General features: G+C 38.5%; 1 protein-coding gene across 41 annotated transcripts in view; it reads right to left on the reverse strand.

Annotated features, from left to right (window-relative positions):
• The window catches only part of LOC139968844 (uncharacterized), a 188,241-nt gene that overhangs the window by 69,162 nt on the left and 95,575 nt on the right, over nt 1-23,504 (reverse strand). For 38 of the 41 annotated variants that reach the window (XM_071973368.1, XM_071973353.1, XM_071973346.1 and 35 more), the window contains 18 exons: nt 23,210-23,308; nt 21,978-22,076; nt 21,272-21,370; nt 17,683-17,784; nt 14,795-14,980; nt 12,665-12,763; nt 9,681-9,779; nt 9,384-9,482; nt 8,450-8,548; nt 6,470-6,568; nt 5,320-5,418; nt 4,524-4,622; nt 3,589-3,885; nt 3,243-3,341; nt 2,241-2,339; nt 1,586-1,783; nt 930-1,127; nt 443-541 (listed from right to left, as the gene is read on the reverse strand). In XM_071973368.1, the coding sequence (XP_071829469.1) occupies nt 443-541; nt 930-1,127; nt 1,586-1,783; nt 2,241-2,339; nt 3,243-3,341; nt 3,589-3,885; nt 4,524-4,622; nt 5,320-5,418; nt 6,470-6,568; nt 8,450-8,548; nt 9,384-9,482; nt 9,681-9,779; nt 12,665-12,763; nt 14,795-14,980; nt 17,683-17,784; nt 21,272-21,370; nt 21,978-22,076; nt 23,210-23,308 (2,268 nt within the window). The remainder of the gene's footprint in view (nt 1-442; nt 542-929; nt 1,128-1,585; nt 1,784-2,240; nt 2,340-3,242; nt 3,342-3,588; nt 3,886-4,523; nt 4,623-5,319; nt 5,419-6,469; nt 6,569-8,449; nt 8,549-9,383; nt 9,483-9,680; nt 9,780-12,664; nt 12,764-14,794; nt 14,981-17,682; nt 17,785-21,271; nt 21,371-21,977; nt 22,077-23,209; nt 23,309-23,504) is intronic. The other 3 variants (XM_071973388.1, XM_071973369.1, XM_071973366.1) reach the window with 1 other exon arrangement.

A 23,504-nucleotide genomic window follows, 5' to 3' on the forward strand; every position in this document is an offset into this window, starting at 1 on the left:
GTCATAATTCCTTGGATGTCAAGGTTCTTGAATATTGTTTATTAAAAATGATTTCAGCAGTCTGGGAACTTTAACCAAATGTCAAGCTTTTTGTAAATTGATCGTTCTTTTTTGTTTTGTTTTCTGAAGGAGGAATTGAAGAAGGTTACCATCCTGGCATCAACTCAACAACATCTTTGATATTTTCTGTAACACGCTCAAGGAGAAAATTTACATATTATCAGATATAGCAAATCTGCAAACCTATGAATTAAATAAGAATCACCAAGCATACAGTAACATCCAATTCCTTTTTGACGGGAAAACAATTTATGAAAAGTTGGGTAAGAAAGGAAAGGTTCATGTGGGGGCTGAGGAAAGAGGGCAAGGACGGAATACTGAAAATTATCTGTGGCTTATAATATTTAATTTCTTTTCTACAGACAGGTGAATCGCTACTTACATTTGCTTTCTCATTAGGGTCTGCGCTGTGGGCGAGTAGGATGTTGACGATCCCGACATGACCCTGCTGTGCTCCTTGATGGAGAGGAGTCAGCCCGTGCTAGAGAGAAATGGAATCAAAACAAGAAAGAAACATTTCAGGAGAGTTTAAGTCAAAATACAGTTTTTTACATAAAAATCTGGTATATCAAACTCAAAGGTTTGGTTCTTCTACAGCTCAGGGAAATAAATATTCTATTGGTTTAAAACTTTAAAAGGCAAAACTTTCCAACAACAAAATTTTTTTTTTATCTTTGATCAATCAAATTTTAAAGAAGGTATCTTGAAGAATATAATATGGGAATCATAATGTTAATATTATCTCTACTCAGTAGTCATTCACAGTGACTGATTTTCTTTGTATTCACATGCCATTAATTATCTACAAAGCTTACTATCTAAGCTGCAAAAATGTGTCAAAACTCAGGCTTCCCAATCAACACCCATACCTTGGTCTTCTCATGGACACTTGCATCATGTTCCAAGAGATAGGTGGCAGTCTTTATGTTGCCATGGTGACAAGCCACATGCAAGGGTGTGTAGCCGGCCTTGGTTTTGGGGTCGATTTCAGCTTTGCTATTGACGAGGATGACAGCGCAGTTCAACTGGTCTTCTTGAGCCGCTAGATGAAGAGGTGTCAGGCCATTCTAAAGAAACAGAAAATCAAAATTAAACTTCTCATCAAAACCAGTCTTCACAAGGACAAGCAACAGATGTGTTAAGTTTAGGACGCAACCTTCATTAGCAGGGATTAAAACATGTTCCGTGCTTCCAGATAATGCAATTTTATCGTATAAACCTTTTCTACCCATTGACAAATCAAAGTCGAGGGGGAAGTGGTAAATGAACACTGATATAAATTTACAATGATAGTTTATATCAATTCATGGAATGAACATTGGACAGGCACTGGCTTGTGAACTAACTGAAGATACAAACCAACCCACAAATGTAACTTCCAAATTTTGAAACATTTGACAAAACCAGGAGAGATACGTTCACCAGGAACTGATGAAAAATATGAATCCAAAATTGCTTGTAATTATATCTGATATGACCCACCCATTTATTTGATAGAAATGTTTGGGAGTGGAATGAACCTCACCTTTGATACAATGTCTGGTTTTGCACCCCGTTCTAGGAGAAGCGAGAGCATGTCTGAATGGCCCTCTAAGGCTGCCAGGTGAACAGGACTGATACCGTGTTTGGTGGTGGCGTTTGGTTCTGCACCGTACTCTAAGAGGGTGGTCGCCACGTCCATCTGATTCTTCTTGGCAGCAATATGAAGTGGTGTGAAACCATTCTAAAGGTAAATAACAAATAAATAACAATCAAATTATTAAAGGCAATGTTATTCAGATCTAATAATAACAATTATACTTCGATATGCATGTCTACCACAGTGGGGGGGGGGAAGGAAGGAGGTTGTAAGATATTTGTATCAGCACGACACTTTGAAATACAACTTTCTAACACTGATAAGTGAATGGAAGTCAATCAGTGTTTTAATGTTGTTAACATTTTAAACATTGACATTTAAAGGCATTGTAATTGAGCTCTATTAAAAAGTACAATACTCTATTGTTCTCAGTATCTTTTGGTTGCTAGAAGTTTGGCAAGACATTTTACCAGAATGCCACTAGGAAATGAAACTTTGGAACCCTGATTAGAAATGAAAGTCGAATCAGTCGATTGAACTTCAAGCTTAATGCTAGATTTCTTTCTTTGCCAACCATGTAAGGATGCCCTGAAGAGCCTACCTTTGCTGCCGTGTGAGGCGAGGCACCATGGTCTAAGAGCAGCATAGCAACGTCGACATTATCGTAGTGTGCAGCGATGTGAAGAGGGGTGAGACCATTCTGGAAAGGGTGAGAGATAAAAACCAGTTAATATTGGAGTATTTTACTTCTCAAGTTAACTATAGTTAGTGTGATGTAAAGCAATAAAAGATGGGGTTTTTTAGGTATAAAGTAAATACCAGGACTATATTTCAATACAATTTTTTTTTTCTTGGGAAAGAGTAAAGAAATTTAATAAGGATCGTCACCAGCTGAGGGCTGGCTTGCTCAGTTGATAGAGCACTGGGCTTGAAACCCAGAGGTCATTGGTTCAAATCCCGTTCCAGCAGTAAATTTCTCGGCTATTTTCCATTGTCTAATATTTCCCAGTCAGTACTCTGTTTAGCCATACCGTGCAAAGAAATCAATTTCCTTAAAGTGTTATTACCTATTAAGACACAATCACTTTTTTATAGAGACTTTCCTGTGGTGTTGCATTAGCTTTTCAAATATCCCTGAAAATTTGTCACGAAGATATTTCAGATGACGTTTTCAACTAAAAGTGAATACATTGTATCATGTATCTATCTTACCTTTGCTCTGTGACCAAATGATTATGCATTATATGTAGATTGCTGCAGACTGATTGGTCCACGTTATCTCGTGATCAAAATCTAGTATTGCGATTGGCTGGACGTAGTTAGTCGTTCAAATTGCACTGAGAACTGAGTTCCTATTTCTCCACATCTCAAAGATGTAGGACCTCCATGATGGCACGTGAGAGTCCATCTTAATTTACACAGACTGTGATCAACTCACTGACAGAATAAAACTCAGCAAATCAAGGTTTTGGTTTCTGGATTGATTCTGTCCGTGAGTTTTGTTACTCGATACAAACTCGACAAGCTAACAGCCATCCAAATTGCCTTCCTGAGATGGGAACAGAGATTATATGACTGTCACGTCGTCTCTTCAAATACATACCTGAGCTTTGGCATCCGGTGCTGCATAATTTCGTAAAAGGAGTGATGCTACCTCTAGCCGGCCATATTTGGCAGCGACATGAAGAGGAGTGAAGTCTTTCTGCAGATAAAACAAGAAATAAGAGGTATAAAATATAAAAAACTCAGACAAAAATGCACAAATGATTTACATATCCAAAATTCTGTATGAAAATCTTTGTCTATGCTTGATTCCTTAAACTCTTTGAATCTTGCAGTATAGTTATAAGCAAGAAGTTAAGGTGTAAAACAGTGTAAATTGTCATCGTTCTTTCTCTAAATGGCACATCCAATTTTTCCTTTTATTAATGAAATGAGCAGTAGGTTACCTTGGTTTTCATGGAGAGGGTGGCACCGCGATCAAGGAGAACGGCAGCCACATCTTCTTTTCCTTCACGGGCTGCGATGTGGAGGGCGGTGTACTGGTCGCGAGTCTGTGCGTCAGCGTTGGCACCTTTCTCCAACAGGAGAGTGACTATCTCCGCATTTCCGAGCCTGGCTGCGATATGGAGAGGGGTCTGGTTCTCGTGCGCACATGCATCCACCGTGGCGCCGTTATCGATGAGGATCTTCATCACGTCTATCTGGTTGGAGCGTGCTGCGAGATGCAGCGGAGTCTCGCCTCTCTGTCGAAAGGATGAAACATATGCACGATTCCACAAAGGCTCACTTTGGTGTTTAAAGTCAGTAAAGTGCAACTGCGCCTTACAACCTCACCCTATAATCACTACAATTTTGACCAATCAGCACCTCATTGCTTGAACCAATCCCAACCCCTAGCCCCCCACTACATACACCCACTCCCACAACATACCTCATCTCCACAACATACCCCACCCCTCACAAAATAACCCCAACCCCCACAACAAACTCCTCTTTTCTTTCACAACATTCTGTAGTTAACCTTAAGAGTGGATAAATTCAATACATTAATCTAACACTATAAACTATGTCCCATCTTAGCCTCAGCCCCTGTCAACATACTAAGCCCTAATTTTCCAATATTCCCCTACCCCCCCCACACCCCCATCCCCCAGCCTTTCCTTGAATTTCCTGAAATCAATCAATGATGTCAAATATTTAATGCCATTAAATTCTATTCAACATAACCTTACAATCCTCTAAAAACACCTTGTGACCCACATACCAACCATTTACTTGTACAGGTCCAAAGTTGCAGCTTAGTGATTCATATCTCAATAATACTAAACACCACCCCCTCCCCCTACCCCCCCAAAAAAAAAAAGAAGAAAGAAAGACTTACCACATTGGTTACATTAACCTTGGCACCATTCTTGATCAAGTATGGGACAATTTGAACATTGCCCATGAAGGCTGCCGCATGCAGTGGGGTCAGTCCAGACTATAGAGGAGAAAAGGGGGTAAAATAACAAAGATGTAATGAGGAAAAAAGAAAGTGTTGGATGGATGGTAATTTAGGCACAAGCCCCTTACACTGCCACCCCTCCCCCCTCTTCCTTTCTTCCCAACACACAACCATCTCCCTCGCTACTCCTCATCTTTAAACCTTTCGTCTGTCCAGTAAATTAGCTAATTAACTCCCCCATCACAGAAAAAGAAGGAACACAGTGTAGCAGGCTGGGCAGTACAAAGGAAAGGGTGAAACAATTCCCTCCTGATCCTACATTTCCACCTTCGACAATGCTAACCTTTGTAAATGATTCCCCTCCCTCACCCCGACCACCCTCCATGAGGTAATTCCCAGCTACTCCACTGAGAATGGAAACTACCAAGTTACACTTGTCATACCTTGCGTTTTATTCAATATTGCCATTGTAAACAATCTTAGATTGCCAGAAACAATTTCACAAATTTTACTCTTAATTACAAATATTATTTTCCAGCGCAGGTGAAAAAGTGTAAAGTTAATCTTCTGAGAATTAACAAAGATAATTAATCTTTGCATTGGTTTGCCCTGGTCTTGGTGGAAATGATGGATGTGAATTACTTGCACCTGAAATGGCACAAGTAGGTACTGTCATCAAGTTGAATGTTATTAAAAGTCTTGTAATTAAAAAAAAATCAGATAAAATTCGTACCTCTGTCGTAGCGTGAATGGAGGCACCGTACTTCAAGAGAAGTTCAATGACCTTGATACGGTTCTTCTTGCAGGCGATGTGGAGTGGGGTAAATCCATTCTGTTGTGAGAAATTTAGATGAAAATAAATATCACCGCAAAAAGTTTGCCCGGAAAGCCGCAACAAACAGGCAAACACCTGCTTCATCAAATTTGAAGAACATAACTATGGCTGTTCAATATTAAAATTCAACTAAAATATAGAAATTGCCAGAGGAAAAATTGTCAAAAGAAAAGAAAAATCATAAGAAACGAAGTTGGCTGGTTTTCAAAAATCTTCTGTCATCATGATAAAATGGTGTGCATCCAGCAATTTTGACAGTTCTGATTGAAAGCCATTGATTTAAACACAAATTATTTTACCTTTTCATCAAGAGAACTTTCGTCGCAGTCAAAGCATTCTTTTTGTTGATCATTTGCTGTTCAAGCTTCGGTCATGCTTATGTAATCAACACTTGAATCTTACACTGTGACAATGGTCAATGCCCTGCAATTGTCTGTGTCACACAATGTACTAACAGTACTGTGACAACAGTCCAGTCATTGCAAGTACCTGTGTAAAACAGTGTGACAACAGTCCAGTCATGCAAGTATCTGTCACAGTGTGATAGCAGCCAAGTCATTGCAGTGTCATACAGTGTCACAGCAGTCACTTCAGTACCAGTGTCACAGTGTGATAGCAGTCCAGTCCTTGCAGTGTTATACAGTGTCACAACAGTCAAGTCAGTACAAGTACCAGTGTCACAGTGTGCTAGCAGTCCAGTCAATGCAAAGTGTCTGCTTCACAGTACAAGACAGCAGTAAGACAGAAGTCAAGTATCGATGTCACAGTATGACAACAGTCCAGTCAGTACAACCACATGTCATGCAATGTGACAACAGTCTATGTATTGCACATGTATTGTCACAGTGTGACCGCAGTTCATCAGTTTCAAGAATCTGTGTGATTAAGTGTGACAACAGTCCAGTCTTTACAAGTACCTGTGTCACAATGCAACACTAATCCAGTATTTGCGAGTAACTTTAATTGGCAATATGGGGATGGAGGTGGAGGGGATGGAGGGGGAGGAGGGGGAGGGGGGTGGGAGAGAAGATGACAGTTTGTCACTCACCAAGGCTCTAGCGTCTGCAGTAGCTTTACGATCGAGGAGAAGCTTGGCCACACGATGATGTCCGCAATGAGCTGCTACGTGCAGCGGAGTCAGGTAATCCTGTGGGTGTGAGTGGAGATGGTTTCAATCGGTAAGAGTAATTAATCATGGAAATTCCAAATGTGTTACGATGAAATGATGAAAACTCTTCAAAGGGAGTCATACACATACAACAGTGTACCATCTTTGCGATTCCTTCCAAATTAATTTATGTCAGCACAAATTCGAATACATCAGGCCAAAGTGTAAGTTATAGTTTCCATTTTGATCTCATATAATTTGTCCATGTATCTCTCTTCTTACATTCACCCATTTTTTCATCACAACTAAACCCACAATTGAAACACCAGGAGTAACTAGAGTTTTATTAAACTTAAATCCATTCTCCTCCTTATACAACCCCCACCCCCATCCCCCTCTCCTGCTACCCTCCATCCTTCCCCATTCTTGCCTCCATTTTGAATGAAACAATCCGTCACCAAACTGTTTGCTACTGGCTTATTTAACCCTCCAAAAGACTATCCCATAATGGTTCAAATAGCTATATAGGTCGATACGATTTCCTTGATTTTGTCTTAGATGTGCCCAATCCTACATTCCCACAGCTAAAATCATCCAATACTAATTTTACAAGCCAATGCTCCGCAATCCATCAGACATCACATAGGACTTTCCGAGTCGATCAATCATCGATTCTACATGGGGTCGTTGCTGTGGGTATCCCTTGACACAGAGACTCCCAATCCATCTCAATGTGATGTATGCAGAATGGTGAATGTGTTGACAGTAACACACATAATGTATTGACATAGTTTACAACACAAGTGAAACAAAATTGATAAACTATGTTCAAGCAGCAGCATAGTAGTGTCAATTTTACCAATTATGTTTTCATATTTGTTCACTTTTCCTTGGCACTATTCTTTAGATAGGCATTTTGTAAAAAAAAACAGCTGTTTCTGACGTTATTATTTTCATATTTTGGCTTTGTATTGAGATGAGTTTTGATCACAAATCCATCAACACTTCCGTTTGTTAGCTTTGACCTTACCAACAAGTGAAATTTGTTTAATACTGTTGACTGACTTTTCTTGTATGTGAGCAACACTAACACAAGAAAGTGTCTGAGCGGAGAAATATCTCTAACAACGAACTGATCACCATATTAATCTCTAATTCAACTTTATTTGAACCTAGTTTAACAAGATGTCAAGAAGACTTCAGGATGATGAAAAGCAACCCACCCCCCCCCCCAATTTCCTGCACAGAAGTGTTTTCTAACTTAATCCAAAAGGAATTAAGAAAATTATCATATTACGTAGAATTCGATCCTTCGTAAATTCTTTTCATTTTACCGTGCAGCAATCTTTATTCAAACAGAAGAGCTTGGAACCTTCCTTATAGACTAATTATTTGTCTGAACTAGTAACCTTTTGATGTTTACCTTGATACTAGCATAATATAGTATAGCTTCTTAGTTTATTCATGAATTGTATCTATAATGAATTAATAATGAATAAATGAATTATTATATAAATAAATGAAATATTCTAGGACTCAATCATTTTGTTCAGATCCATTGCAATCTTGTTTTGAGTGTAACTTGAAAGGTTTGGTATAAAATATGTTGAGGAGATGGTAAAATCTACTTTAAATGAAAACAATGACTTCCCAAGTACTCAAGACTACCCACACATACACTAATACATTTCAACATCTGCTCTGATGACTCACGCATACACTGATACATGTCAACATATTTTCCCCCTTTTTTCTTAAAATTTAACTTTGGTGCCAAACTCTGTTCAGACTAAATTGTATTTGGTCTCATCGCCACATCAGGACTTTTCTCGTACCAGTTTTGGACACATTCAATTCAAAGTTGATCAGAATTTGCAAAAACATGTGTCAAAAAAATTGTTTGAAGGAGTTTCATCTTACCACGGTGACATCATCGACAGGTGCTTTGTGAAAGAGAAGCAGACGAGCGCTGTCGACATGGTCGCCCTGAGCGGCCATGTGAAGAGGGGCCAACCCACTCTGTGGAAGGGAAAGAATATCAAGGAAAAATTTTAAGCAACACCCTGAGTGGTGGAAAAATGAGATGTGGAGGAGAAGGCACATCCCACTCTGTGGTGGGAGAAAGATTTTCATCAATTAGAGCAACATGCTGTGTGGGAAGTGTCCGAAGGCAATAACCCACTCTGTGGTGGGAGAAAATATTTCAACATGCTGTGTGGGAAGTGACCCACTCTGTGGTGGGAGAAAATATTTTCATCAATTAAAGCAACATGCTTGTGTGGAAAGTGTCAGAAGGCACAAACCACTATGTGGTGGGAGGAATATTTTAATCAATTAAAGCAAAATGCTGTGTGGGAAGTGTCAGAAGGCACCGCACAACCCACTCTGTGGTGGGAAGCATGTTCTTATAACCTGCACAACCACAGCTCAGTGAGTTAATGTCATGTATAGATGAACTTGAACTCTCTACACAAGGAATATTATCTTCAGAAACCAAACAGACAGACAGGCTTACATGGGAAATAAATTGCAGAAGAAGGGCAGTTATAGATTTCAGCAATCTATTAAGTTTCTACATTGAAGGAGCAAAACAGTGTCGCTGTATAGTAACTATAATGGACTGATATCTTTCTGGAGATGTATTTGGACAGTGGCTACAGTATCTTCGACAAACTTGAATGGTAAGATCACTGGAAACCATGCATATGTAGAGTCTGTCACTACTCTATACTCTGCATTGGTAAGACATTTCAAAACTAAATCCAAACAACAGAAAAATCTTAAGCTTGTTTTCTTTCCCTGCATTTCTTTCTATCAAGAGGATAATGATCAGCAGATAAAAACAAATACACACCTTTGTTTTAGTTGAAATAGGGGCTCCCCTCTCTAGGAGCTGGTCGACGCATTGATCGTGGCCGCTGCGAGCAGAGCAGTGAAGAGGTGTCAGACCGTCCTGATGAAGAGAGAGGAAAGACAAAAAAAAAGATGAAAAAAATATATAATAGGGCATGAAATATTATAAAGTCGTACTTCACCATAAGTACAACATGAATGCCAAACAGAATTCATTTTTAATACACTTTACACAAGAAACTTTCGTTCCTCTCACGCTGCATGACATAATTGATATTTCAATATACTCAAAGCTTACCCTTGTCTTGGCATCAATTTTAGCCCCTCTGTCTAGCAGTGTGTTCACCATGTTGACCTTACCCCACTTGGCAGCAACATGAAGGGGTGTAATGTGGTTCTGTGGAGGACAAAGAAAAGAGAAGAACTGTCACACAATTGGAATAAATCAGCATTTGTTTTATAGGTACATCGAAACAGCCGTGTTACTCAAAAGGGGTACTGGGAATCCATTGATGGCCCAGTGAAATAATAATCCAATTTAGCAATTTCAAGTTATAAAATATATGTTTACGCATGGAGTATTTTCAACCGAGTTATTATTGGTAGCGTGTACTTTTAACTTGCTGTGAGAGACACACAGCTAGTGTATTTAATCCAGTCATAACAGCTCTTGCGAGGAGAGTGGTCTATTGTTTGGAACTGAGTCTGTTTTGTATTTTGCTCAGTCTGCATAATTTTGTACAGATTTAACAAAAGGATCTTATGTTTCTATTGTATATATTCACAATCGTTGGTTTTATTTCACATAATGTTTGTAAATCGTCAAAAATATTCAAATTTTCCTTCGTGTTTTGAATATGTGACTATGTGTTATCGTGGGACTTATTATGATGCACTTTGGAAATTTCAGAATTTTAACCATAGGAACAGGAAGTCTCGGGCCAAACTTGAAGTGTGCTAGCAAGTCTCTCAACATGTTTTTTTATGACTAAAAAAGTCAAACGATGATGCATAAATGCAAAGTTTACGTCAAATCATCATTATCAAGTAACTTCTTTGCGTCAAATTGCTAATTATCAGGTAGATGTTCTTTGTTTTAGCATCCAATATAAAACCTGAAAATAATAAAATATCCCCAAATTATTCTTGCTAGAACCTTCTGACAGTACTTATTATATTTGCATTAAAACAATGAGATTGTACTTTAACTCATTTAAAGACATCCCAGTTAATTTCCAAATGCATTCCATTCTTTTTAATGTAGAACAATGCCATTAATAGGATCCAGTACAGCACTATTATTTGCAAGATACTGACTGCTTCAGTTCCTTCAACATTTCTGTCAAAATACGTTAATATGTACATCTTCATTTTGTTAACACATTGCGAAAGCTATATTATGTAGAATTTTGAAGAAATTTATTCAACAATGAGTCAAATTTGTCAGCTGAGAGTCTTATTAAAGTGTGTCATAGTTGGACCCATTATGCAACTAAAAGTAAAAGTGTCTAAGCGATGAATGCTGAGAGTTAAGCTCCAATTCGTTATCTGGGAAGGTGTCATGTTTAAGGTTAGTTACTACTTTACTTCATTTAAAAATCGGTAGGTTTGATAAAATCACCGACCGACTGGAAAACAGATTGAAGATACCCCCAAAAACAGCGACTATTCACAGTTATGGAAATTTTGTTATCATTTTGTAACAGATACTTGTCATTTTTACAAACGTTTCCTCTCAAATTTCTGAATATTTAACCAATGTTTTTGTCAGAGAAAGCAATCTAGGGTCTTGTTATTCTGTTCACGTCTGCCGATGAGTGATGCTGCGAGTGTATCGGAGGGTACCCTCCGGGTTGCAAAGAGGCGGTAGAAAAAACACGGACGATGAGCAAAGGGGCGAACAATCAAGGATTGGGCCCTTCTCAAGTATTGAATATGACACCACTGTTTGTTTCTTTTACATGACATGTGACAAACACAGGCTTGCATCAGCATCAGGTTTACTAAACCCATGTGATTACAATCGCTACATACAACCTTATGTGCCATGCATGCAACCTCGCTTGGGCACAAATAATACCGTCAGTTTAATACCGACAATTTTTACTATTTTTATACATAAAAAATATACATATATAAATGTATTTTTGCCATACATGTGCCAGATTAACACCAAATTATTATTATTATTCATTTTTATTTATTTATTTAAATTTTTTACTAGTACATTTTCTGACTTACTTCTTGTCATTTTTAAACTTTTTTTTATGGAAGAGTGATCATGGAGTTACAAGCTGCAGTGCTGTGACAAATTGTCCACCATTACACTACTGCTAATTTGGCCCTCCCCCCTCCTCCTTCTACTTTCCTATGAAACAATGTATGCAGAATTTTCATTTTTCCATCAAAAAAACTTCGTCATACCCTTGTCAATGGATAGCAGCTACCCTGTTGTGCCTCTACTTTCATAACCCACCCCTCCCCATACCCAATCCATCCTCCCACCCATCCACATGGGAAAAGTTTCAACCACATGATTGGTAACACCTCCCTTGAAAATAGGCCCTTCTCAACTTCCTTAAAACACATCCTGACCTATTGACAAAATTGAACAAGAGGAATTTGGTAAGTTGTTCCAGGTAAAGATGTTTTGTCACGTTCTGTAAATGGGAGGATTACCTGTACCACCGAGGATTCTCTGAAGTCAGGCATAAATAATAACCCAATTAAAATGGAAAAAAGGGATTTCCTACCAACTGCCAAAATGAGAGTGAATGACATTATTTTCATTTCATGAACTACCGAGCTAGACTTTTCTCTCAAGGGTGTAATGATATTTTTGTAGAAGGCAATTGTAGCTTTTGAACACAAAATCATAAAGCAGAGCAAATGTTTCAAGAGAAAAAAAACTTGTTGGAAACCTTCCTGGCAACCTAGATGTTCCTTGCTATTTTGGATGAAATAAGTCAGTCATCATATGTTTCCCAATACCAATTCTAACATAACAAGCCATTCTCAGTTAACCTATTTTTAGGTTTTTTTCTTCAGAGTAAACTGTTAGGACATGAAAGTCTAACTCTTCATTTCGCATTTTGTTGGGGATTTCGCCATTTCTCAAATTGCTGGACATTTCACCTCGATTCAGGTCAGATCTGACAGCAAATAAATGTCAACAAGTATTAAACAAACTGGTTTGCACAATCAGCAACCACAGGATATTTTGTTGTCCAAAACTGACCGCAAAAGATTCCACCCTCCTGAGCCCTACGGCCGACCACTCACCCTAGCAGAATAGTCTACGGTAGCGCCCTTCTGTAGAAGCAAGGTTGCCACGGTGACATGTCCATAATGAGCCGCAATGTGAAGAGGAGTAAATCCACTCTGAAGGAACAAACGAGATCAGACATAAATGAGAAGATAAATGATATGATTTGGAATTTTTGAGGCTATAAAAGTCTATAGATTTCTCATTGAGGTCCTGACCTCATGGTCGGTCTGTGGATTAGACTACAAAGTCCAGTCACTTTAACTCATGAACCTGTTGTTTAAATGGTCCTTTTCATCAAAAAAAAATATCAGGGTTAGATAAATACAACCTGGACTTTTCAGCTATGTTTTTTTTAATCGTCTAAATTATACCACAAACATAATTTTGTGCCTAAAGTCTTCCTTTAATGTTAACTATGACCCTGCTTTCTACTGTTCGATAAAGGATAAAACCTGTTACGCACCACAACCGTGTTGGAAAATGATAGATACACAGTTGAAGAATTAATAAATGAAACTTCAAAATCATCTGGAAAGTGCATGAAGAAAAACACTCTCAACCATAAACAACGGTTCATTTTTAATAAACGGTTCAAAAATGTACAGATCTGGTATAGAGCATTCTGCTACTGTACTAAGCCATAACGTATCTCTCTCGAATGAGTTTTCATTTTTCGATCTCACGCAAGACTCATCATAAAAGATATAATGAACGACAGTATACAGCAAAATTCATTGAGCTCTAGCAGAGTTCACCCGTGAGACATCCCATAACTGCTGCAGGGTGGTGCCAGCTAGTTACTATATCCGACCATGTGTGTCTGGTGTTCACAGTTCACTGATTTTAGATTGAAGGAATTGCCTTCTCTGTTGAATTAAACTTAGTACCTCAGGGGGTAAACAATATCTAGCAACCTGCCTGCAATGTTATAATAAACAGCACAGTATTATTTTATATGGAGTAACTTTAATAGACATTCACTTGCACACAGATCATACATGCAATGATGGTAGGATTTCATTATTTCCTTTTTGATAATTAAGTAGACACTTCTGTTGGGATGCCCCCAAAATGAAGATAACTACAGGGGAAAAATTGGGATTATTTAACACCTGACTTTTATGACCATTCTGCTCATGACATAATACTTACATCTTTGGAAATCCAAAATCAGGAATATATACATATTATATACAAGCAAAATATAATCACTCCTATGTTTCTACTTTCGCTCTTCTCCTAGAAATCATCATATTCTGCTCACGATCTAACGACGATACATATTTTTTTCGGAAATTTCTTTTTCCGAGCTACTGTAGGGGATTCCAACCTCCCAATAATTAATAATTAGTTCCAGGCTCTGCCTTCTTACCTGTCATGGCCACCAAGATAGCTTGATTGTCAAGTGACCATATGATTTTCTAGGACATGGAAATTTCTTCAATATTTTCAAAAACAATTTCATGTTTGAATTTACCATGCAGCTACCCTCTCTGAAAGTTTCCATGACAACTTTTTTCTTTTATAACCATCTTCAAAATCAATTCATGTCAGTAGTCATTTTTTTATTGATTTACCAATATTGCATTTTATCAATTTACCAATATTTTACCAAAGTAACCGTACTTTTATATTGGTTATAATCAATCGATTCAACAGAGAGTGATCGTGGGTTTCTATCAGATCTTATAAATAACTGAATGTAGAGTCGATTATCACGCATACTCAGCTGTGTCCTACAGGTATCAAAGTCCTCCCTTTTTAGAGGGTGTGAAGACACGCAAAAAGAAACGTCTAATGCCGGAAATCTGACCTAGTTTCGAATGAGGTGAAACAGAAGTGTTAGACACCACCATTGATCCCAGAAAATACACACACAGCTTGCTACCGTCGGTAATTAGACACTATAGTGTACATTCAGTACATAAAGCTGCGGTCAATACCCACAGCACAGTGATCAACGATACAGCGATGGACATCTCAGGTCCAGCTGAAGATAACAAGGTATCATGTTTCATTACTGTCTGCATTTTGCAGCGACACAAACAAAACGTCACTTGCAAGCAACAGAAAGTTAACTTTTTCAGAAGGCCGCACACGGTTTGGGGCGAGTCTTCAATGCCTTTAATACTCTCTCTCCTCACCTTCGATGTCACATCTGGGTTGTGTCCGCTCTGTAGGAGGAGAGCGGCAGCTTTGGTGTCGTCCTTTCGAGCAGCGATGTGGAGGGCGGGCAGTCTGGTCTTCCCGGCCCGGTCGTTTTCCAGGAGCACTGCGACGACTTTGTCGTGTCCTTGTTGCAAGGCGACAGCCAAGGGAGTGAAGCCGTCCTGTCGATTCAAAACAAATTTTTGGGGAAATTGATTCTTTGGAACTGAGACGACCGCTCAAGCAGAAGCAAGATATACTCACCTCTCAACTCAGTTTCTTTCATTAACCTAAATAAACTCAACTGACCTGTACTCTGAAGAGAGGTCATTTCTCTTCAGTTGAGTGTTTACCGTTTTTCAACAGACTATACTAACCCCTCCCCCCTGCCCCAAAATTTTCAACCAGGCTGAGAGATGATCTAAATATAACATTCAGAAAGTCATTTGCTTTATGACAGCATACTTCATCCATTTCCCCTGCATCCCCAGACCCCCCCTATCCATCTTTTTCCCCCCTTTCAAAATATTATTTCCTATAAAAGATCCTTCCTCCTATAAAGAAAGATATTTACCTCTAAAGCATGTAACTTGATGTCAGACAATGTTTCACCTCTCAGAAAGAATACAAAGGTATCTCTAAACAGATAACGATATCATCACTGTTCCAGACACGTCGGTTTATTTTAGATTAGTTTTATCTCTGTACAAATATTTACTACCTTTAGATTTCAATTCCAAGGAAACAAAACAAACCTTCTCCATATCCAGTCTCTCTCTTTCTCTGTGGCGGTAAACGTGAAAGATTACCAGTGCTTCACAGAGGCAATGAATAAAGAGCAAACAAAGCAAGTGTGCAAGCTACTATTGTTGCCCATCTCGAGTCTCTTACCAAACAAAATAACCTCTTGTCCAAAACATGCAGCCCAGCTAAAATCTCAGTCTCTGATCTATGCACTGACTTTCTCAGTATCTACGATAGTAAAACATTGCCTTCACCACATTTCTCGTGCTTAAACGGCAAATCCTTTTCATATTCTATATGGATCTAGATTCTATTCTATACACACTACTGTCTACTATTAAAACTGACAAGAAGAAAGTGAAAACTGATTCTGGAAGATTTCACACAAAGTTATTCGTTAGATTTAAACTAAAGGAGTTGGGTAAAAGTTTTTAGATCTTGTGAGATACATCATACCACAGGATTCTACACACAAACAGGTTCAAGATACAATTGCAATTGGAGAAAAAGAAGTTCCACTTGTTTACAATTTGAGATTATTAATTTTATTTTTCAGCTCAAATCACAACAAAATCAGCCAAAAATTCGTTGGCGACACATGACCATCGCTGAGGATGACCAGTGACAACCAACACAGACAAATCCTTTTTAATACGTTTCAAAGCTTGGATAAAAAAAAAACCTTTGTGCAGAGGCATAACCTTCTTATAGAACATGTTTAGGGAATCAATTGTAAGCCTCCCCCCCTCACCCCCTCTCTCGCTGTTTTCTCTGTTCCTCTCATAATCTGAGGAATAAGCCAAGTCTCAAAATTCTGTTCAGTAAACCATTTCATGTAATATCTATTTATATCCGATTGAAACATGTTTCTTGAATCAAGAGGCACTTTTTCATGTATCTATACATTTTTATGAAAAATTATTTGACTAGAAGGAATATTTTATTATTATTTGGCAGTGAGTTGCATACTAAGCCACTTATCAATATTATTCCATAGGCCTGATATAGAGAGATACACTGTCACAAAATGAAAAAAACATAAAAATAGACACAAATTTATACAAGTGCAAACACCATTCAAGATTACCGACAGAAACGTAGAAACGCAGGATAACCACACCAACTATAATTAGCAGCTTATCATGGCAGCACAAGGGAATGCAAAGGAATAAATACAACAAAAATACACATGCAAATTCACAGCAAAAAGTGAAGGTCAAAGGTGAGAGGTTGACTTTCCTGACCAAGCTCCACAAAGTCAATATCACCATCTGGATCCTAGAAGGTTAGTAGGTATGAAGGCACATGGGAGGAAGAATGTGAGAGGGGGTTAAGAAAACAAACATGGAGGGTAAAAGGTTAAACCAGAAGCTCCATTAAAACAATTAAAACTAAAACAATTACATGAAAGTATGCAAGATCTTTGCAAAAGAAAGATTGACATTAAGGGAGGGAGGGGGGGGGGGAAGGAGTTAAAGAGAGGGTACCCAACTTCAATATTCTGCTTTAGATGGGGTTATAAGTGGTCATTCAAATGGCTGAAAGGAGAGTGGGGGAGGGGTGGGGAGAGCAATGAAGCATATAGTTAGGCACCAATGGTGTCTTACTACTTTAATCAAGTCGTCTGCATTTCATGGTATGCTCATGGTTGCATATAATAAACCAACACATAAGAAAGTTGAAAACAATTTCTTGTTTGTTTTTCCCTTCTTTTTTTTTTTTGGAGCAAGTCATAAACAAATATGCTCCATCTATGAAGACAATATTAAGGTTTTTGGTATCGTTTTCAAGAAACAAATTTTTGCAGACAAAAGTCTCATGAACCTTAAATACTATAATACTCCCGAAATTTTCAATTCATTTCTGAAACTTTTCAACCAAATGAACAAAAGAATATATAACTAACACCTTTATGTTGTCCCACATTCCAAGGGTGGAGGGGGGGGGGGTGAGGGGAGGGATAAGGGAGGGAAGGTGTTTAGGCATGAGGAGGAGGAGAAAGTGAGAGAATGGGTGTGCAAGATGCTGCCGTTCTTCTGCACCGATGAACAAGATGAGGATGAAGGTATATCGAGTACGGAGGGATGAAAGGAAGCTAAACAATATCAAGGCTCTTTCTCGTTTAACGTTAGCATCTCACCTCAGCTTTTTGGGGATATTGGGGTCGTGAGTGTTGGAGGAGCGTTTCCACGACGATGTCGTGGCCCTGTTGGGTCGCAACGTCGATCGGCAAAAATCCATCCTGTGGTCGGTGGTGGCGTTAATAAATAATGTGACAATGAAAAGAATTGTATTGGATGGGCTAAATTGCGATAGAGGCATTCAGAAGGCGGGAGTTGCTCAGAAGTGACGGAAGATGAGGGTCTCGCCGGAATGTATATTTTAATTACATCCGAGCATGGAAAAGAAAGATCTCCTAATCCATATGACCTCTTTCAAAAACTTTTGAAAGCCAATTCATTGTCTACCTGACATCTCCCCTGCTCATCCATCCCTGTCCCTTTCACAACGATTAATCACCGATTCATTTTCACCATAGATTAGATGCTGACAACAAATAATGATACATCTTCTTTTGTTTACATCTTTTCTTTCCTCTCTTTCTCTTATCTCACATTTGTGAAATTTCTTTATAATCTTCCCAACAAACCACAGAATTTTCTGGAACGCTAACATTGAAATGGTTTGCCCTCGGATCAATTGCCCCTCAGCTCAAAGCCAAACTTTTTGTGAGAAGTCCCAAAACTACTTTCCCTCGACAGAAATGCTATACATATGGAGCTTTTTATCCGAGCTGAGCGCGTCCTCCTAGAATGTTATTAAATGGTGATATGGAAGTTAAGCATATTATAAATCAGCTATTGCATGCGATTGTTAATTTTAAGCCATGACGCAATCTTCAATGTCAGTCGAAAGCCAAATGTTAGATTATCTCTACGGAAATTAATTATGTTAATAGTTGTCAGACAAATGTTGCAGACAGACAATATAAAAAAAAATATAAAACTTACAAATCAATGATTTTCCACTCTAGTCGTATCCCTACTCAACTCTAATTCCCACTGCTCCCAACACACCACTCCCCTCTCTCCACACCCCAGGCAACACTCCTCACCTAAGCCAAACAGTGGTGAAAATTTGTTTTGAAATTATGATTAATGTACCTGGCAACGGAAAAGTCAGTGAGTCATCATGGCAAATGAGGTGGAAAAAACTGGAAAAGGTTTTGCTTCCCTTTTGTAAGGTACAGAGCAATCATCTTCGACAGAATTATTTAACGTTATAAAGAAAGAGTAGCGTGGTGCTGCAAGCCTCCAGTTTCAAAGTACATTAACAGCTGCTGTGAGCAAACATTTCAAGTTTATCACATATCAGAGAGACGAAATAAACCACAAGATTACAAAAAGGCTACGAAAAGCTTTCGAGAGGCGGAATCTACCACGAGGATATCACGAAACCGGTTTCATATGGTGATCAAATCTCCTCTAGTATAAGAGAAAGCGATTTTAACTGGCAAAAGTATAAAGCGACTGTCCAAAACTCATAACTAGAGTCATGAGTCAGATAATATCGACATGCAGGTTTCACTCAGCAATGAGGAGTATTTGTCTCGTCTCTCCTGTATTAAGAGTCACGATGAATGGGATTGTCTTTGTTTTGGCCAATGGAATACTCCTTTAAGCTACAAACATTAATATCTACTGCTTTCCCATAATTAGTTAATATTTCTGGATCTACCAATTTGATTGAATGTCTAATTCCTTTTACTTTTAATATTGCCATTGTCTGATTCCATATTTATGAATAATCATTTACCCACGAGACAGAGAGAGCGAGGGCCGTCTCAAATTTTATTGTGTACATAAACCGTCCTCTAAGCGCCAACAGACTAAATATTGAATTTGCTTGGCTGTTTATTGTATCTGCTTCTGTTAATATGTATACGCATTCCAATTAAAGATTAATTAGTTAAATGCCACAAAACTCCAGAGTTTTTGATTGTCGATGTGCAGTGGGATTTGGGTTTCAACTTATCGTAGAATGAACCGCACGCACAGATATCGGGATCATGTGAAAACAGATGTAACCATGGTAACAGGCAAGCAAGATAAGAATTCAGACAGCCGAGTTATCTATGTATGGAATATTTCTGCATTTTTTAATTAGCTATGATATTCAGTTTATTACGATAATGCAATCCATATTGCTAAAACCAACACCTTTCATCATAATTAGGCCTGGGTTAAAGAAAGCGTTCACGCTGATGAGGCCAAAAAAAAAAAACCAAAAGCACTGTTAACACTCTGTGTATGTCAGGACAATTAACATAGCTAGTGTATGACCTATAAGTACACCCTTACTACATGGTAATACTCTATAGCGATTTATCCATACCACATTTTACCCACCCCTTCCCACTTATCCCTCCCACTCATCTCTCTTGATCATACCATCTCCCACACAGCTCTCATACCATGCTACTCCCAAGCCCCACTGTGGGCTCACTAAAGTACTGTTAACTTTGTGGGCATCATAAGTGTTCACCCCTTCCCACTTTCCCCTCCCACTCATCTCTCTTGATCATACTACCATCTCCCACACAGCTCTCATACCATGCTACTCCCAAGCCCCACTGTGGGCTCACTAAAGTACTGTTAACTATGTGGGCATCATAAGTATTCACTAGAAGAAGCTACCACCTGCCCTTGCCTCTCATCAGTGGCATGACCAATTAACTCCGATGGATAGTTATATAGCAAAATCAAATTAGGAACTGACCTAAGCCATCCTTACATTTCCCTCCACATTTCACCCACCTTTCTCACTCTCTCTCCCCCTCCCCCGTACCCCACATCTTGTGGTATCGACTTTGATTACATCATTACCCCACACAGATCATACCACATGCTATGTGCCCAGTCAGTGGGATCCACTACAGCTATTACTATATGTCACAAGCTGTTTACTGGAAGATGTTACCTAACAAGTTCCAACAGGGCTCTCCAACGTCAGCTGGGGCTGTAGCAGCTCCGAGATATAACGACATCAAATTAATGTCGGCATATGAAGAACTGACCAATACCCCTCCTAACAGATATGTGAATAATGCTCACAGATCAATACTCAGAGCTCTAGCCATTCATAATTAACTAATTGGTAATTGGGGAAGCATGTGGCTTTCACGCTTCTAGGCCTGTTAATATTAGACGTCTATTGCATGCACTGATAATTAACGGTCTGACCAACAGCTATATAACTTTGATCATAATTTAATGCACGCAAAGCGCATCACTGACTGATCGTACGGTCATTACAAAATATAAATTTTATGTCTGACAGTCTAATTTCTGTTCTTTTTTTTTCATTTTCTTTTTTTGCAGAAAAACTAAAATTAGGCTCTGAACATATCACCCTGAAATAACAACCCGGGAACTCAGAAATCCAACTATTACCAGTAAAGAGAAGAGTAACAACTTCTGATAGGATAAGCATCGCCTCCTTTGAGAAATTTGAGACAACCATGAAAAAAAGGTTGCAACCTCTGGGAAACTTTTCTGTTTCCCTGTGCAGGAAGCCAAAGTGTTCGTTGACTAAAGATATGTCTTAAAGTGAAATGTAGACAACAGTGAATTATAAATGATACAATGTAAGGTTCCCATCACCTGCACTGCCTGCGAAAGATGTGAAAATGAATAAACGTGGTACCCGCTTCATAAAATATAGCCTACCTCTGTTGCCAAATTCTGGTCAGCGCTGTGCGAGAGCAAATATTTCACCACTCCTGTGTGGTTTTCCTGTGCTGCCATGTAAAGAGGCGTGAAGCCATTCTAGACGAGAGACAAACGAAAGATGGGTCAAAAATATCATTTAACCTTAACAGGTCACAGCAGATTACAATGTTTTTCTTTCCCCACACCACTCCCCCCCCCCCATCTATCCATGACCCTTACCATAAAATAATATTCTTGCCATCTCTGTCATGAAAAAGTATCACATACTTGGCCTAAACTTAAGTTCATACAAATTCTCAGGAATTGCTTTCCTTGTATTGTGAGTAAATTTATTTTAGCCACTCTCCTACACCCTGCAACCCCCACTTCTCGCACACCCCCCCCCCAACTTTCCCTCTCACCAATATCACCCCCTCTGCTTGGATGGCAAATGCTACAAATTATTTAAATTTGTAGACTGTGAAATGTTTAATACTGCTAGCCTATAGTGCCATTTCATACAAAAATTCCACAAGTTTTCCTAACATTTTGGCATCGTTAGAGATGTATCGTAACATTCCCCACCCCCCCCCCCCGCCGACTTGGAATGAGTTGCTGGCATATTTCATATCTCTCTGTTTGTTTATCTCCCCCTGGACTGCAAGAACCTCGTAATTAATGTTTCTTGGAAATTAATTAAAGCTTCTTTTCCCTTTCATTCTACCTGAGACTGTACGTTGACATCTGCTCCGTGTTCAATCAGAACTTTCACAATCTCTTCCTGTCCCGCTAAGGCTCCGATATGCAGGGCTGTGTTACCTTTCTGTAAGATTACAGGGCAGAAGAAGAGAAAAAAAATAAATAAATGAACTTACAAAACAAAGTGGCCATCGATATTACAAGCTAGAAATCTCTTTTTGCAATCCAGTGATATCAATCCAATGATATCAAAAGTTGAAATTTGAAGCTATTTCTTTGCTGATAGATGACTCGAATTTATGAACGATCATTACCGGAAAAGAAATGGAAAAGAATAGAGGAAATCTAGGAGTCTTTATTTGTACCGAGAGGAAATAATGAAGAACGGTGTGTTGAAACCCAAGTAAGCTGGAGCTAACAAATAATCAATATCATATGCAGGGATGATTTTACCTAGCATATTTTTATTCCGGAAAAATATGCAAAGTGTGTAAAATTGAAAGAATGGAAAAAGCCTTTTTTCTACTTGTAGATTCAAGATTCCCAAGATAAAGCGCACATGTGTTACACAAATATTGGTGTTCGAACAGAAGGGTCCTATGACGTCTGAGGGTCCCAAGGGGAGGGGAAAACATGGGAGCATGGCTGCATATATCCCATACTCAGATTTATGCGTTTGTTGTAATTACTCAAAATTAGATGGATGAGTACGACACAAGAACCAATATTAACCTAGATTTTCCTGATTAAATATTTTTGTGCATGTGCCTCTAGGTAGTTTGATATATGGAAACCTGATTAGGTGAATACATGATGTGCTATAGAAAGTGCAAACTGCAGAAATAGAATGTGCAAAAATGTTATGGATTCCATGTATTGAATTTGCTTACACAGCTGGCTCTCTGAATTTAATTCTTTTTTACTTTCCATGATTAATGTCCGCAAAATTGATGAATCCTGTTTCACACAAGGATGGCAAAACTTGCTGTTGTTCAAGTTTCCATTGTTCAAGGATGTTTAATACAAAAGAACCTCTGGGCAATGAAACATTGCGATTCGAAAAGGAATCACTAGGTACTCACTGATAAACAGTCATTTTAGGGAAAAGTAAAAAGCTGCAAGGGTATCTCAAGTGGTTTTGATTAGTTGTTAGCTTCAATTGGGAGGTAGTCAACAAAGTTTTGTTGATCAAAACGAATTGACCAAATGCAGAAGGCTCATTGAAAGGATTTAATGTTATGCAAACTATGATCATACCTTGGTGGCAGCATTTACGTTAGCTCCACGCTTCAGCAATTCTGTGACGATGTTAAGATGGCCTTCCTTGGAGCTAAGGTGAAGCGCATTCAGTCCATTCTGTTTAGAATAAGAAAAATAAATAACAGAGATATATACTATGATGTATACAAAATTACTATATGTATGTGTATAAACATACTTCTAGGGGTTGAACGTAAACATTTCTAAATGATAGATTATTATTTTTATTATGTGATTCTTTTTGGCAGATAGATCAAATGTGAATTTTATTTATCCACTTAGATACATACAC

The sequence above is a fragment of the Apostichopus japonicus genome, chromosome 6 (genome assembly GCF_037975245.1).
Source record: "Apostichopus japonicus isolate 1M-3 chromosome 6, ASM3797524v1, whole genome shotgun sequence".
Classification (NCBI taxonomy): Eukaryota; Metazoa; Echinodermata; class Holothuroidea; order Aspidochirotida; family Stichopodidae; genus Apostichopus; species Apostichopus japonicus.